This window comes from Leptopilina boulardi, unplaced genomic scaffold (genome assembly GCF_019393585.1).
Source record: "Leptopilina boulardi isolate dan_hultmark-lab unplaced genomic scaffold, ZJU_Lbou_2.1 LbouV2_325, whole genome shotgun sequence".
NCBI lineage: Eukaryota > Metazoa > Arthropoda > Insecta > Hymenoptera > Figitidae > Leptopilina > Leptopilina boulardi.
Window position 1 is genome coordinate 4396159 of NW_026137891.1, and position 18166 is coordinate 4414324.

The following is an 18166-nucleotide window of genomic DNA, read 5'->3' on the forward strand; positions in this document are numbered from 1 at the left end:
AATAAGCTACTTGTGCTTTCCTGTCTCTCAACTTCGTAATATTACATTAGATAACATTTTTAGAATTCGAATTTAGATTTAGAATTATCTTAGAAAAAAGATCTAAACTTTTTGTCTTGAACAATTTTGCGAACAATTGTTCTAATACAGAAACGATAAGGAATTATCTCATAAGACCTATTAATTACAAACACAATCTTGCTATCATTTTTTAACCCCTACACTGAAAAAAAAATTTATTTGATTCAAATACTCGATTACTTGAGTATTATCAAATAAATATTTATTTGAACCAAATAATTTTTATTTGAATTAAATAAATTGCATTTGAACCAATAATTTCTGTATTTGAAACAAATACCATTTAATTGACACAAATAATAATTATTTGATACAAATAAATATTTATTTGATAATAGTCAAGTAATCGAGTATTTGAATCGAATAAATTTTTTTTTCAGTATATATTTCCCTAATGTAAAAAAATTGATATTACCTTATACTAAATTAATTAACTTATATTAATAAACATGTTATCCTTAAAGGGTTAATTAAAATAAAATAATTCACTAAATTTGGGATTGAAAATAAAAACATAATTGGAGAATAATTGAAAACAGTTAATATTGACAAATTTATGAAATTATAATTAATATTCGAAATAGTTGGGATGTAAATAACTTTGATATTGGAATAGTCTATAGTTAGGAACAATGCAGTGAACCAAAGCACGAGAGGAGTGTCTATAATTCCAAACCTTTGACATAATTAGCTGAAGGACTGACTCTATTTAGGATTAAATGCCATTTCCTCCGGAAATATAAGATTTTTGAATAAATTTTCCATGAATTTTTATTAATCATATAACGCGATGGATATATATCAATGTCAACATTATAATATGAAATGATATTAATTTCAAAAAAAAAAAATCAATATTATCAGAAATTACACTAGCCATCCTGTCTGCTTATCATAGAATATGATTGTAATTAGATTATCTGAAATGTTTCCAAAGATAACAAAAATATTATTATTTCTGAAAAAATATTTTTTTCCAAATGATAATTCTACAAATAATAACTGGTTATTTCTTTCAACAACTTAATTAAAATCCGTATAATAAAACTAATCTTCTCTATATACAGGTAGTAAAAATTAAAAGGTAGCAATTTAATTAACACGATAGTGATTTTATATTATGAACGCTTCCTGCGAAGGCTTGTAACTTCAAAGACGCGGTACATACAAGCCAACATATAAATCGATATGATTCTGATTCTATTTTTATTTTTTGATTATTTCATTTTAGCACGAGATGCATTATAATTATTATCGAAGATCGTACAAAAATACTTTCGATGTAAATCATTGGCTAGTTATAACTGAAACCCTTTTAAAAACAAGTTTTCTGTGTTGGGACTATACATTTAGACACTGGACACTGTCGACCATGTGCGCATATACAGCCTTCATTAGTGCTGGCTTATATTAGCTCTACGTGCGGTAACATTTAACAGTGACAAGAGGAAATTAAATGTAATTACAAAATCATACCTCTGTGAACGAAATTCCACGTCTTGGGGAAAAATGGAGATTTAAAAGCGTTCTCTCACTGCAACGACGACGTCTCTCCATTTAAAGATGCTTTGTATGCTGAAAAAAAAAGAAGTTGGTTTCTTATTTTATGAAATAAAAAAATTTTCTTCATTGAAATATAAACCAGGTATAAAATATTCAAACACGAATCATGTATTTAACATTTTATTATTATATCTTTCATGATTGGGAATGAAATGATTTTGTCATTTATTGCATCAAATTAAAAGAAACCGGATTTTTAAATAATTTACTTTTTAAGAAATAGTAAATTTTACCGAATTTTTAAGTAAACCCCCTAAAGATTTCGAGTTTTTTTTGAATTTGTATTTTTACAAAACAGGTTGCAAATAGAGGTCTCTTTTTAGTTAAAGTGTGAAGAAACATCGGTGGAGAATGTCGACGTTAATTGAAATTGCAGAATGGCCAAGCGAATACCTACAACGTACAACGGCTGCTGTTCGCGAGTTTACGTCCCCCCGGTAATTTAACTTTGCGTTAAGCGAAGCGACAAAATGTTTGTTGTTTTGTGTTGCCATCGCGAATCTTCTGGTGCGAGCTCATAAATGACGCCATCACGAATTCAGATGAACTACGGAATTCGTAACTTCACAAATTCCAAATTCTATAGAAATGAGAAACTCTCGTATATAAACACAAAACAATTTTCACTCTCATATATTTTCCAAAGGTATATAATAATCTCCAACTTTTACAATTTTATATATATAGAGAAAAATTAAACACACTAAATTAGAAATATAATTTTATATGAAAAAAGCAATTTTTTAAAAAATTCTTATTTATATGCAGATATGCAATTATTACTCCTACAGTGAATTTTATCAAGTTTCGTCACACAGATTAGCGCCATACAGATTGGATAATAAAACGGAAATAAATTCTTGAGAATATTTATAATTTTTTTTTTTTTGTGGAAATAAAATTAGTCACCCTTTTAAAATAAGATGTATAATAACTATGATCAAACACGTTCAAGATTATTTATAACGTAATTTTTACTATTACTTTACGACGTCAGTGCAAACAATGACAAATTGCCTCAATTATTCAATGAGAAAAAGGGAAAATGTATTTTATTCAAAAAGTAGGTCTAGGTCATTTAATGAGTTTTTTAAATTGTTCCTATTCCTGAAATGATCATGTCTCATGAATGCTTCAAGGGATTATTATAAACAAATACGATTCATGGAATGTTATTACGAGACTACAAAATACACATATGTGTAATATGTTTATTATTATAGTACAATCACTGTACTAAGGTTAGAAGGTTATCTATAAATGAGAAAATTTTTACAACCTATATCAAATAGACCTTTGATGCAGACAATATATTTTTCAGCGGTATTATAAAAATTGATACAAAAAAAAATTCTATACAACTGAAACTATTTTTTTAAATTAATATATACATTGATTTTATTTACAGAAATTATTTTTCTGCATTTTATTATAAAAAAATTATTATAATAATAAATAAAAGTGATTTGCAATATATGTAAACATACAGAAGCACTGTATAAAGATGAAGATTATTTACACTTATTTTCTTATGATGAAGTAAGATCTTATTTAATAAAGAGAAATCAATTTAGATTGTGTTTGTTACACTCAGAAAGATTTAGTGTTCTTTGTAAAACATTGAGGTGCGGTCTTATAATATATTCAAAGTGTTCATTCATCGCGTTGTGTTCACATTAAACAAGATTTGTCTCAGGCAGAATTGCTTGTTTGCATATTAAATATTTATTCAACAGAAATTATATTTTACAATTTTCATGCACAATGACTTTATATCTATATTATTTTCGAAATTAATTACTATGTTTACAGAGTAATGTTTTTTTTCTTAATTTAAAAATTAAAATAATATACACAAATTATTTTAATAATTAATTTAATCTCTATATTTAAATGAGAGATTCAGAAATTTTAAAAATAATTTTTTCTTTAAAAAAATATTTCGTATAAAAATAGTCATAAAATTAAAAGCAATCTGAATTAATAAATTTTAAATTTGAATCAGAGCTTTTAGTACGAATTAATTAAATACTGCTATTAATTACAATGAAAAAACGCCAATTACAATTAAATTTTTTTTTACTAATTCAGAGTATCATATCTTTCTGGTGTGTTCAAATATTAAAATATAATGCGCATTCTGATGGAGTTTTCATCAACTTTATTGAAGGAAACTATTAAAAGAAAACTGCATTATCAACTTCAATATTTAAACAAAAATCGAATATTTTCATGAAGAAATCTATATTACCAGTAGTAGTTACTTCAACTAAATATTTAATTTGAAAATATGAAATATGAAAAATATTTTCGAATTTTATATCATTTTTCTCTTCTTTTTCAATTCGTATTAATTTTTCATAAAAAGAAAATTCGCATTTGTGACAGGAAAGTAACAATACAATTTTAAATGCTTTAGTAATTAATATTGTGTGACATTTTTTTATAAAAAGGTGATTGCGGCCTAATACTACTTAATATATTTGTCGATAAACCATTTCGTATTCTGTCTTCTTGATTTCTTAATAGTGCTCTCGTATGTGGATAATCAGTCAAAAAAAGTTCTCCACGTCCATAAAGAAACATTACTGCTCGTTTCGCTTGTTCGCCAGTTAAAAGATAAGGATCCGGATATTCTAAAAATGAAAATAATAATAAATTTTAATATAAAATATTATGTACCAAATTTTTTTTTATTCATTTCTTTTAAAATAATTTATTTTTTAATTAAATTTAATTAAAATAATTTCATTTTCTATATATAGTAATAAATAAAATTACGAGTTCCATCTGAAAAATCTGGTGTTCTTTGTCCGGATTCTTGTGAACTATATCCGAGATCATTTATATTTGTTGGCGGTTGAAAAACTCCTTGTGGCCATAAAAATTCAGCACTTCCGGGTTTTATATTATTAGGACGTTCTTCTACATAAAGTCGATTGCTATGTATTCCATTCGTTTGAATTCGATCGCCTGAAAGGATTAAGACTAATTAAATTTTTAATATTAAATAATTTCCTAATTAAATAAATAGTTTATTATTTTATTTTGATGTAATATAAGAATAGAAAGATGTAAACCGGAAGTTCGTCCGAAACCGAAAGATGTGGACTATGAATAAATAATAATAATAATAAAATAGTTTATTATTCTAATTAAAAATTAATTGCAATTATTGTAACTTTTGCAATTTCAAATTAATTATTTTCATGTGAATTTAGATTATTAAATTTCATTTACTTTAATTTAAATTTAATTAAACATTAAAATGAAGTCAACTTAATAAATAATTAATACAAACCGAATTTTCGTGGACTTCTTCGCCCAATAGAAAGAAATGACTTTTGCATTAACGTAGTTCCTCCTAAAAAAAAAATTATTCAAATTATTATTTTTTTAAAAATATTTTTTTTGTAATCGATTTCTATTATTTATCTGACAATATGTACATACCATCTGTTACATATCCATGTTCGAATGTGTGAGGAGGTGAGACAAATTTTAAATGAACACTGGCAAGTGAAGCTGCTTCAATGGCTGTCAATGTCAAAATAAGTGATATTAGCCTTAGCTGTAAAAAAATTATAAACAATTAGAACATATTTTTTAAATAATAATTTATTTTAAATATATATATACTAATCTACTTACTTTTAAATATTTTTAAAAAATAGTGTTCGGTAGCATGAATTTTTTGTTTAAATAAATTTATGAATAGAAAATTTCTAATTATATTTTTTTAAATGATTAACATCAAAATAAAAACTCATTTTATAGATTCTGATTGGTATACTCTTTTTTCAATGTTTAAAATGTAGGTGAAGGTGGACACAATACAGAAACGACCCTTTATCTAAAAAGTGTATCTTGAGCTATTAAGATCCGGTTGTCGCGTAATGACTATGAATATTTTAAAACAGACTAACAAAAAAAAAATTTAGCAGAGAAATCTTGACAAGGTCAAAGGTGGATTTGACTGACATTGCATTTTTTTAAAATGAAAGAAAATGAAAGTATATTACAACAACAAAATTAACCCAATTCGTTTTTATATAAACCTAATATTGTTTTGTAATTTTTTATTATTAATTAATTAATATAAAAAATTATATAATAATTAATTAATTAATATAAAAAACCAATAAGTATCACAAAATTAATAACAGAATCGGCAAAATTAAATTAGCCTTAATAAGAAAAAATAGGATTATACCAAAAACTAGAAAACAGTTTCCGATAAAAAGGGTTGTTAAAAAAAAAGGGAGAGAAATTGACACAGCAGACAATGAACCGTGAAATGAAGTAATTTTTTCTAATTGTCTCATTGATATATAGAACCCCAATGTTCAAACAAAATACTATCACGGGAAAATATAACGAAAGCACTCGTTAGATTGAGCTCTTAAAGTATTATATACAATATAATGAAGATAAATAGGATTTTACATGCGTGTCCATAAACTGAAGTCCCGTGGGGAAAATTGGATCACATATATGTGACTGCTGCGAATCGAAGTGGATGGTTTCAAAGCAAAACTAAATTCTAGAGGCAATATAGGATGTTTTGTTTGTATATGTATCAGTATATACACGCGATGCTGTCCAGGTTGCACCAACACGTCGTATAAATTTATTGAAGTTAGAAGTGAGGCAACAGAGTCACGGGTTTTAAACTGACTATAAACCGCACAAGAATCATGTGACTGCATCTCTCATCGTGAAACTCGATCATATATGAGGACGTGTGCACATGAAACTAATGTTGTTGTACTTCAAACAACACATGCAAAAACCAACTTTCATCCTCTTTATTGCGAGTCAACTTCTCTCTTTTAATATATACATATATATATCTAATATGCGTGTCAATTTATTAAAACGTTTCATCATTTTTCATCAGAATCAATCTTAAAATTATTGCTCAAGTTTCTATATATAATATACAACTGTGCGATAGTAAAGGAAAATTTTCAAAATAGTATATCAAAATTTTTGTGCACCATGTTTAGTTGAATAGTTGCTAAACATTTTTAGTGACTGATATGTACAATTTAATAAATCGTCTCTAATATGGTCTTTTTGGAAGATATCTATATATGTGTTGATTTCATAATGATTCACGTTCGTAATGACCGCAAATGTATTTCATAAGTATTACAAAGTGATGAAATAATTGCATAAAATGTAAAAAAAAAAAAAAAAAAATTAAGTGACGATGTGGATTTCTAACTCCTACACATACATTCTATTTCCTCTTTTATTCTTTCGCCAATTTAAAGCAAACACTTAACTTGATGAACTTACAATAAGTAAATTTATCTTTATGCTTTTCTCTCAATCTGGATTTTCATCAAACCTATTAGTAAACGTTTTCATCATCCTTAACGATATTGAACATTATTTTTAATAATTTATTTCGAAAATTTGAAAACTGAAAATTACTCAAAAACATTTCCAAAACAAAATTGTGATTCTGAATATTTTCACAGAAAATTAAAAGGCATTAAAATAAGCTGCAACGCTTCTTATTTTAATCCAATTTTGCTTATTTTAATACCAAAATGGATTAAAATAAGCAAAATTGAATTAAAATAATAAGCGTTGCAGCTTATTTTAATACCTTTTAATTTTTTGTGATAATAACTAATGCCATAGTAACTAACTGTTACCACAGTAACTAATTCCACAGTAACTAATTCCACAGTAACTAATGCCACAGTAACTAATGCCACAGTAACTAATGCCACAGTAACTAATGCCACAGTAACTAATGCCACAGTAACTAATGCCACAGTAACTAATGCCACAGTAACTAATGCCACAGTAACTAATGCCACAGTAACTAATGCCACAGTAACTAATGCCACAGTAACTAATGCCACAGTAACTAATGTCATCACATAAAATTAAAAGGCATTAAAATAAGCTGCAACGCTTATTATTTTAATTCAATTTTGCTTATTTTAATACCAAAATGGATTAAAATAAGCAAAATTGGATTAAAATAATAAACTTATTTTAATACCTTTTAATTTTCTGTGTTATTTTGACCTCTTTGGATTTACAAAATTCTTCTTTTTCAAAGATCAGAATGACAAGTAAAGAAATATTTGGTAATATTAAATTTTATGATTCCATTAATGACAACATGCGTACGTGCTATATAATTTTCCATATAGTGTTATACACGGTTCAAGGGTCAAATTCCAGTTTTATTTGACACTATATATACCTTGACATTTTGTCGACACAAAGCAGAGAACTTCTTTTATTGCGTACAATGAAAATGCATTCATGCTCGTGATGTTCACATTTATGCACTTAGGAATGCGCATTTATTGCATGTATATATATATGTATCTCTCAAGATTAAGTATGTAATACCTTTCTTTGGAACTCGACATAGTAATTTATCTAGCCATAGAGTTAAAATATATTTTTAAAGCCCAAATCAATTATTTAAATTTGTACCACCCCTCTTTTTTATTTTTTTAACTAATAACTTATTATCCCTGAATTAAATTTCAATAAAATGAAAAATTAAATAATAAAATAGAAATTTTTTAAAAATATTAATCTAACGTAACAATGAAACAAATTTGATAACCTTTTCATAAATAAACTCATTATAATATTTTGACAGTTGCTTATTCAATGGGATAATTTATATTTTCATTCGATTAATACCTATTCGCGTGGAACGTGAATCTCCCGATTGTAACATATATTTATGGTTCACTAGTCTCGTTTGTCTGCGATTAGCTAATTGCTACAGAGGAAGATTACTGATGGCATTCCTGCGCTGTTATAGTTCATGACTTTATTGCCCAAATCATTAATTAGTTAATAAGAAAAAATTTAATCAACTATTTCTAATAGTTGAAATATTTTAAAAAATATTTTGTAAATTACATTTAAAAATTAATTTTTTTGCTAATGATCGTTAAATGAAAAATAAAATTTATAGATTTACAATATAAAATGATTAATATGAATGAACTGAGGGATTAATCGTATACTGTTTTTTTTTAAATAGATATAAAAATTATGACATTGTTTTGAGAGTATTTTAAAACTTTTATCACGGTTCTTAAAACACTAGTTTGGACTTTTATGAGGTGAGGCTTTAAGAAGATATTACCCTCGTACTTTCGTCACGAACAACTATACCAGCGAAATGCACGACAAAGTAAGCGTTCAGAAGCGAAAGGACTTAATGCAAGTACTATCCGGCAGTGATCCATAAATCTCACGTGCTTCTGACATAACGTGTGCCATGTCGGCTGTCGTTTATTTCGTGATGCTTCTAATTAGCCTTTTCCAATTTTGTTTTCACAAAATTTCACAATATTTTGGCAATTTTTTTTTTTTTTAAAGATAATTCATTTTCAAAAAATAGTAAAAAATTCAAAATTTCTTAACTAAACCAATTTTTCTCATTATATACTCAAAAAATTATTTTATTCCAAATAATCGATTAGTTGTCAAAAAAAAGTTATTAAAAAATAAATATTTATAAAAAATAATAATTATCAAATATTTGTTAGAAATAATAATGAAATATTGCTTTAAAAATTAATTAAAAAATTCCTGTTCCAAAATATAATTAGAGAAAAATTAGAAATCTAAGATGTTACAAAGAAATTTTTTGGTTTGAAATAAAATAATTTTCTTTTTCCCATATAAAAGTTACGTAAAAAAAAAATAATTTACGAATAAAACTAGACATCGGTATGATTAAGGATTACATATGAAATTCATTGCTTTGTTGCAAGACAGAAACTAGAATTAGTGGGAGTATAGTTAAATGTTGCAAATGTTGTGTATATATTCTTTGGTCATTTCACTCTCATTCCCTTCACCGTATTATATATCCTTCTAATTGTATCATTTTCAAATCAAGTAAACTTTTTTTTAGATAAAATTACACTATAGAAAAAAAAAAAAAAATTGTCAAACAATCAAATTTCACTTTCAAAAAGGTTATCAAAAAAAAAAATTCACTGTGAAAAAAATTAACCCTTTTTTCGATTTCATTCTTTCTAATAAAATAGCAAATGGAATATATTTAATTTCTTTGTTAAGAAACAAAATAATTGAGAAATCGCTTAATTAAGAGCAAGTAATTTAATATTAGAATCCGAATCAAATTAATTTTTCATTTCTAATTAATTTTGTGAATACAAAAAAAAAAAGAATTACAGATAAGATTCACACGATAATCTATATACAAAATGTTCTTAATTTATGATTAATAACTATATAAAAGGAGCAAGAAGTATATCGTTAAGCGAAAATACAACGCCAATTAGCTATTCTTGCGTATCTTAATAATCGCGTGTCGATTAACTTGTAATTATCTAATTTCCCAATACATTATTGCCACAAAATAAGAAATATATTCTTGAAATTCCAGGGATAATTAAATCACGATGATCAATTTAAAAAAAAAAATTACACTATTATATCAATTCTTTTTTTAAATAGAAAAATTAAAATACAATTTTTACTCTAGATTTAATGCAAAATTAAATATTTCTTTAAAAAAAATAAATTTTGTTAAAAAATTGTTTCTTTAAAACAAATTTTTTTTTTTTTTTTTTTAATTAATTCTAATGAAATAATTTATTTCGAAATTTCAGGTAGAATAATTTTTCGACTAATGTTAAAGAAACTTAAATGATATTATTTACAACAAGTTTTTCCTGAGAAACTACGATCTGAAGTAACATATCACGAGTTTATTGTCTGAACCTGAGGGTAAATGAGTACTGCATTTAGTGTAACGATAAAGTATAGATCACCACGCATGTATTACCGGGCTGCGCCGATGAGAATTATATTGTAATACCTAACTTGCTATCGGGCAATTGTACCGAGACGATCAATCACTGAGTGAAAGTACATAAAGTCACGAGGTACATCAGTATTTACTGATATGTTTACGAATGAATGAGCAATTAATAATTAGGTTAATTTCCAATCATTTGTTAATGAACATTCTGTTTATAATATTTTTCTCGCAATTCAAAATAGTCGTAGAATTTATATTTAAAAAAACTATTTTGTTTTCTTTATTTATTAAAATAATAAACAAAATTATTGTTAAAATTTTATTTGAAAAATTAAATAAAATAAAAAATAAATAAAAATTAAATTGTTTGTTTGTTTCAATTTTATATTTCAATAAAATTTGAAAATTGTAATTAAATAAATTAAAGTGGAATAAACATTATATAGTAAATAATAATTTTAAAAATTATTTTAATAGTTATTTGATAATAATATTGTATTCAATATTTATCCAATTGATATTATTCTAATTTAATTTTAATATTTTATTACGTTTGTATTAATTTCAAAAATAAATTTCATTTAACTCAGTTCTTAATCGTCGGATAATTTTTATAAAAGCGAAAAAAATTTGTTACAAAACTTCCTTTTTTTTAAACAATTTTCAAAAATTAAACATTGTAAAAATTTTCATAAAACGAATAAATTTCATTAAACCGAACACCATTTTTATCACGTAAAAAAGAAATAAATATTTTGATTTTGTTAATTATATAATATTATACACTTTAAATATTAAAAATATTGCAAAGTCAAATCATATTTTTACTTACTATAAACATTCTGAAGTCTTAAAATCTCTAGACAATTTTGGCACATACACACTTTGTTTTTGTGTTGAATCCAATCACTAAATTAAAATATTTTTGACCCCATTGATAAAAAAAAAATTAAACTAATTTAAAATATTATATATATATATATATATATGAATATTATCCGATGAGTTTCGGTCTCGAAAGGGATCTGATCTAGTTAGGATGTCTAAGGAGAATGTCATGATGCTTGGGACCTAACAACTCCCTTCTCAAAGTACCCCACTTGAATCTTGAAATTTCAAGGAGGTTTCAAGGAGAATTTGATAAAAAAAATACCTTTCTTCCGGAAGTAATAAAAAAAATAAATATTTTGGCAAATAATACAAAAAAAATTTCAAATAAAGAAATAATTCTTTTGTTTGATTAAATCTTAAAACTTGAAAATTATACATTTTCATTTACCTTAATGATGAATTCTCAGCTTCAAGAAGATTTTTTCAAACTAAATAGCCCTCGGAGATCCCTACTTTCAAGTTAAATTTCCATTTAGAAAATGTGAAAAATAACTGTCAAAATAGACCGAGTTCTAAAAAGTCTGAAACTGGAGAATATGGTGAATTCTGTGTCCTTGAAGATAAGATACCCTTTTTTCCTTTGCCCTTATCTTTGAAGGACGTGACACCGCACTGGCCATCGAGGATAGAATCTGCAAAAAAATATTAAAGTGGAGTCTGTATTTATTACACGGACGGAGAATTTTGAGCGTGACTTCTTTTTTAATTAATTAAAATATATTTTATACGATTCTTATTTAGTATTTATTTTATACTTAAACACACTGAAAAAAAATTTGATTCAAATATTTGATTACTTGACTATTATCAAGTAAATATTTACTTGAACCAAATAATTTTTATTTGAATTAAATAAATTGTTTTTGAACCAATAATTTTTGTATTTGAAACAAATATCATTTAATTGATACAAATAATAATTATTTGATACAAATAAATAATTATTTGATAGAAATAAATATTTATTTGATAAAAATCAAGTAACTGATTATTTTAATCAAAAAAATGTTTTTTTCAGTTCATAAAATTAGAATAAACTGACAATAATTTCCAAATTTTTAACAGGAGTTGATGAAACTCTCTGAGAAGTTGTCACGTCAAAAAATATTTGCTCGAAAATTATAAATTAATTAATTCTTATGAAAGAATTGATTTTTTCTAGAAGTAATCTTATTTTTTAAATATAAAAAATGAAAATATAATATTTTTGATATATAAAATGACTCATGCAATTGATGGTATTATTAAGTAAAATTTTGTGATTGCTTTCATTATTTTTATTTTATTTAGGTTGCTATAGACAAATTATATAATTATTAACAAATTTTCTTAAGACAAATATGTATAACCTAAAAATGGTTTGCAAAAAATTTTTATACTTTTTTGTTTCACTTTCTGTAAAATTGACTAATTTTAAAAATTATTTGATAATTTTTGCAATCACAAAATTTTTCTTTTTTTTAACATTATTTATTCATCGTGTCCAGTATAAAAAAAATAAATTTTACCTTTTTATATCCTGGAATGATGGGATTTTCGTCAAAAAACTGATAGGGTGAAACAATAGACTTCGATGAATGACGATAAACAACAACAAAGAAAATGGAGGAAGTTGAGAAAATTGTCAATTTTCTATTTTATTCCACTAGAGGACGTTTATTCTATTTATTGAACCAATCTATTAAAAGAACAAAAAATCGATATATCTTTTCTGGTCTTATTTTTTGAGATTTTGTGATTGAAATTGCTATTTAATTTAATGAAACACTATTTTTTTCCATTACATGCAAACATAACCTACAATTGCAATTTTTGGAAAAAATTGTTGTTTTCTATAAAATAATCAACAATTATTTAATAATTCATTTTAAAAAGTAACTTTTTAAATATTTCAAACATAATTAAATCGTAAATCACAAAAATAGCACAAAAATTCCGACTTATCGAGTTAGGGTCGTTGGCGTAATTTTCACCATTTTACAAAAAAATACAAATTATGATTCAAAATCAGAAAATTTTAATTTTTATCATTATTTATTCATCATGTTTAGCAAAAAACGATTAATTTTACCTTTTATAGTCCAACACCAGATGAATTTCGTCAAAAATAATAAAAAAACGATGAGCTGCAAACGACAGGGGAATCCATAATCCATGACGTCTCAACAAAATGGCGGCAATTTTCATTCGTTCCTATTATTACAACCAGAGGGCGCAATTGCATGATTATTTAATGATGCCGTTATAAACGCAAAAATGATGGATAAATTAGATGAAATAAATCATTTTATAATTAATTTCAATTTACTTTAAGAAGAATATATCTTAACAAATTCTTTGGTTATTACAATTAAAATAACCTACAAATGCAACATTTCAAAAATATTTTTTTTTCTCAAATTTATACTTTTTTTGTAAAATAATCAACATTTATTATAGAATGAATGTAAAATAAACAATATTTATTATAGAATGAATATAAAAAATAATTTAGACAATTAATTAATAACTTTTAAACATAATTAAATCGTAAATAACAAGAAAATATTCTCATCGTTGTATAGCGAGAATTTCAATTTTTCGATGTACTTATATAAAACTACAAATTCCAATACACAATCAAAATTTTTTATTTTTCCACACTAATTATTCATTGTATTTAGTAGAAAATGATAATTTATACCTTTTATAGCCGGAAATAAGGTGGATCTCTGCAATCATTGGAATGGATCATCTCAGCTGCAAAGACGACAGGCGAATGCAACAATTTAGCAATATGGCGGACATGAACGAGCGGTTTACCGCCAAAATGAACTTGCTTGAAAAAAATTTGTCCATTTTGCTACGTAATAACATTTCCGTCCACTAGATGACACTAGTGAATTCCGTACCGCTGAACCTAGTCCTGGCGATCAAAGTTCGCGGGCGGAAAAGTTTTGTTTATAATTGTAATTATATAAATTACAATTTAATTATAATTTCATAATATTGATTACTGTATTTAAATAAATATCATTTTCTCCTATAAATACAGAGTGTAAATTATGTAACACGTGACTGACACATGGCGATTTGTTAAACTTTATATTTGCCGTCAAAGAAAATGGCGAATTTAGAATGTAAAATTATATTTACGCATTGAATTTGCAATATTAACTTTACAGGTTAGTAAAACCTTTTTTATTATATTTATTTCACTGTAATTAATTAAAAATATTGTAATATTAAACTTAAGTGTTATTGTTTTGTTTTGATGAGAAAGAGAATTCTAACCTTAAAATGATATTTTTTATGACAAAAATTAAAAACAAATGACTTTAATCATTGTAATTTATTTAATTTTATCATTCAGTTGTTTTAATTTGGTTTAGAATTGTTTAATTATGCTAGATGTATTAGAGTAAATAAATTTATTAGAATATCGTTTTGACATTTCTGAGTTTACTTTGCATTTTTTCATTTTACTTTATTAATTATTTTTACAGCAATAAAATTATGTCATCACATATTAATGCAAAACCAGCAGATAATCGAAGAGTTAAACAAGGTGATTTTACTCTTTTAGAAGGATTAGAGGTATGTTATTCATATTTTTTTACTCTATGTTTTTTTTTGTGAATTTATGTAATTTGTATGTTAAACAATTGTTTTTACAAAATTACCAAGTAGAGAATATTTGTTATAAAAATAAATTCCAAATTTAAATTCGTATTTCAAATTTTAAAAATTCTTTTTTATTTAGGAATATCCTGAAGACTCTTTGGAATGTTTTTCAGTCTTTGTTAGAGATGATAGCTCTAATAATGACGATGTTCAAGAATTGGTACTTGGGGAACAAATTTTGGGAACCACATTAACTGCTATAACATTGCCTGATGGAAGTCAGGCATTCATCGCTGGAAATATTCAAGAAAATGGTATTCAATTTCTTCGAAAAAAATACTACAATACTTGACAAATATATTCTATTTGATTTTTAAAATTTTTATTACCAAAAATCGAATTGTTAATTTTAGATTTTATTATAATTTTTTATGTAAAAATTTATTTTATTTTATAGAATCTGAATCGAAGGATTCGCAAGAAACAGAGACAAGAGGGGCTATTTATTTAAAAGATGGAGAATTGTTACAAGTACAAATGGATCCCATGACATTTCTTGAAACGCAAACGGATAATACGAAAGACTCATATCCTCAGGTTCAAGTAATCAACGGCGCAACATATGTGCTGACTAGTCAATTTGATGAAGAAGTTTGGCAAATTGAAGATGGAAAATTAACAAAGAAAGATGAGGTTTTGTTAAATAAACGTGTAGTTCATAAATTTAGAGCACAACATCCTTGTCCCAGGGAAGGATGCACCAAAGTCTACAGTACTCTTCATCACTTGAAGGTTCAATTAATTAAATTTTATATATCTAAACATTTCATTTTTATTTTCATTGCTTTTAATGTAATTTTTCTTTTTTATTTATAAATAAAAAATTCTTTTGCAGGTCCACGAACGCTCGCACACTGGATACAAACCGTATAGATGTAATTATTCAAAATGTTCAAAGAGCTTTTCAACTGGTTACAGTCTAAAGGCACACGTACGAACACACACTGGCGAAAAACCATATGTTTGTGGATTTGATTCTTGTAATAAGAGATTTAAAACTTCGGGCGATTTATTAAAACACGGTAGGACTCACACTGGTGAACGTCCATTTGTTTGTCCTGTTGAAGGTTGTGGACGATCTTTTACTACCAGCAATATTCGAAAAGTGAGGAGAATTATTTTTCATAATAAATGTTATTCGAATTTTTCTTTTAAACTATTTTTTGGGGGATTTTTTTCAGGTACATGTGAGAACTCACACAGGTGAACGCCCATACAAATGTCCTGAACCCGAATGCGATAAAGCTTTTGCCAGTGCCACAAATTATAAAAATCATTTACGCATTCATTCTGGAGAGAAACCATATGTTTGTTCAATGAAAGATTGTGGAAGACGTTTTACGGAATATTCTAGTCTTTATAAACATCATTTGGTAAAATTTTGGCAATATTTAAAAACAATTTATAATGTAGCAACTTAAATGTGTTGAGAAAATATTTTTAAAGAACTGAAACAAAATTATTTTAAATATATTATTTAATTAAAATTCCTTTTTTAGGTTCATACACAACAGAGGCCTTTCGAATGTAAAATTTGTTACAGAAGATATCGTCAGAATAGCACTTTAATTATGCATAAAAGAACTGCTCACTCATTAGTGGAAACTGAGAATGGGACCGATATTTATTTAGAAACTACCTCAGAGTTGAATGATTCCACAAAACAAAGTGTAAGTTTTTTAAAATATTTCTATCTTACCACATAAATTTAAATTCAAAGAAAGAATCACATTTAATTTTAAACAATTTAAAATTTTTTGGATAATTTTTATTTATAAAAATAAATGTCCACATTTAATAAACAAAAAAAAATTCAATTTTAATGATCTGACCATAATTTAATTTCATTAGCATATTCACGTTAATAATTAATTTAAATAATAATTATCAGAATCTGATGTTGAGCAAAGCTGGGCAATTTCATTTTTCCGACGAATCCTCAGACAATGAGACGCAAATTCTTTTTGTCAGTGATCCAACGCAAATCGCTGCCTTACAGGTATAATAAAAAATTGAAATGAAATAATTAAAAAAAAAGAAACAAAAAAAATGTTTGATAATAAATTCAAATATTAATTATAGCAAATGGGAATGGAAGGGGGCTTCGGGGATTCTTCCATCGATACTTCTTTGGATTCTTCCTTAAACATAAAAATCGAGGACATTGGACTCGAATGGAACTAGGATTTGAAGCCATTTTTTTTTTGTAATAAAAAAAGAGAAAATATTGTGCATTATTAATTCCTAGTAATGTAAGGAAAAAAAGGCTGTATTAACTTTTATTAACGAAACTGCGTAGCGGTAAATATTTGAGTAGATTTTAAAATATCCATCTGCAGAGCATATAGGATTCTAGATCCATAAAATAATAATATTATTTTAATTTTTCTTTTTAATTACGCAGTACTTCTAGTTTTCTATGTAAACTAGCGAATCTTTAAATGAAAAGAAAATAAATTTGACAAAATTAAAGTTTTATATCAAATTCTTTTATTGAAATATCATTTGAATGTTTATTGTAAATAACAATCGTGTAATTATAAATTACTCGATTCCCTTTTACAATAATATATATTTGTTATTTATTAATATCGATTTATTATTTAAAATTTATTACTTAACTATTTGTTATTTAGTAATAATTGTTTTATTTTTTAAAGAAAACTAATAATTAAAAGCCTATTTTACGATTTTTAAAAATATTACTGCCCTTAAGATTGTTTTAAACAATTTTTAATTTCGTGAAATTTTGCAAATTTTATTAAAATTGTTACATTTCAGAAAAAAAGGCATCACATATTAAAACGGTATTGTAGTATTACCGCTATGCGTCAGAAACATGATAAAATAATACATTATATTATAAAAATACAATGAATTAATTTGTTGATAGCAAAAAAAGCTCGATTTACAGGAAGTAGAATCACAAGGTCAGAAACGTTAACGAAAACTTACTAAAAAGGTATCGGACAAAAAATGATCTTAATTTTTATAGAAATTAGTTTTCTTGTTAATTTCGAACATTTTATAATTTATAAAAATTTATTTACTATAAAAAAGTAAATTACAAAATTTCGTATATTTAGAAATATAAACTTAATTAAAGAATATAGAGGGAAAAATTAAGAAATATTTTTATTAATTTTTTAAATGTATTCTGCAATAATTTTTTTT

The 18166-nt window shown here is 25.2% G+C and overlaps 2 protein-coding genes and 1 long non-coding RNA gene across 4 annotated transcripts; 1 reads left to right on the top strand and 2 right to left on the bottom strand.

Annotated features, from left to right (window-relative positions):
* Window positions 1–1340: 1340 nt before the first annotated feature.
* Window positions 1341–14081, bottom strand: LOC127284708 (uncharacterized). Its single transcript, XR_007843518.1, has 5 exons — window positions 14013–14081; window positions 13401–13522; window positions 12838–13007; window positions 11718–11961; window positions 1341–1656 (listed from the first exon to the last, which is right to left on the bottom strand). It is a non-coding gene; the product is annotated as an uncharacterized LOC127284708 (long non-coding RNA).
* LOC127284706 (uncharacterized) lies at window positions 3606–11471 on the bottom strand. 2 transcript variants are annotated; one of them, XM_051310319.1, is made up of 5 exons: window positions 11271–11471; window positions 5098–5215; window positions 4946–5008; window positions 4426–4617; window positions 3606–4280 (listed from the first exon to the last, which is right to left on the bottom strand). In XM_051310319.1, exons 1-5 carry the CDS (start codon window positions 11277–11279, stop codon window positions 4060–4062), a joined length of 603 nt encoding a protein of 200 aa, XP_051166276.1. In that variant the 5' UTR covers window positions 11280–11471; the 3' UTR covers window positions 3606–4059. The 2 variants fall into 2 exon arrangements, with proteins under 2 accessions (XP_051166276.1, XP_051166275.1); XM_051310318.1 differs by lacking the exon at window positions 11271–11471 and adding an exon at window positions 6091–6418 and having other exon boundaries at window positions 3608–4280.
* A 120-nt stretch (window positions 14082–14201) lies between the features above and the next one.
* LOC127284705 (zinc finger protein 76-like) lies at window positions 14202–17470 on the top strand. The gene is made up of 9 exons (XM_051310317.1): window positions 14202–14493; window positions 14815–14905; window positions 15072–15246; window positions 15390–15724; window positions 15828–16097; window positions 16174–16365; window positions 16492–16662; window positions 16884–16991; window positions 17075–17470. The coding sequence occupies exons 2-9, from the start codon at window positions 14825–14827 to the stop codon at window positions 17174–17176; spliced, it is 1434 nt and encodes a 477-aa protein (XP_051166274.1). The 5' UTR covers window positions 14202–14493; window positions 14815–14824; the 3' UTR covers window positions 17177–17470.
* Window positions 17471–18166: the final 696 nt, after the last annotated feature.

Bases quoted from the DNA above. Each gene is read 5' to 3' on its own strand.
- LOC127284706 (XM_051310318.1), bottom strand. The intron at 5,009-5,097 runs GTATGTACATAT...TTTTTTTTTTAG, and splicing joins ACATGGATATGTAACAGATG to GAGGAACTACGTTAATGCAA. The intron at 4,618-4,945 runs GTTTGTATTAAT...TAATCCTTTCAG, and splicing joins AAGAAGTCCACGAAAATTCG to GCGATCGAATTCAAACGAAT.
- LOC127284705 (XM_051310317.1), top strand. From the start codon at position 14,825: ATGTCATCACATATTAATGCAAAACCAGCAGATAATCGAAGAGTTAAA. The intron at 15,247-15,389 runs GTATTCAATTTC...TTTATTTTATAG, and splicing joins TGGAAATATTCAAGAAAATG to AATCTGAATCGAAGGATTCG. The intron at 16,663-16,883 runs GTAAGTTTTTTA...AATAATTATCAG, and splicing joins ATGATTCCACAAAACAAAGT to AATCTGATGTTGAGCAAAGC.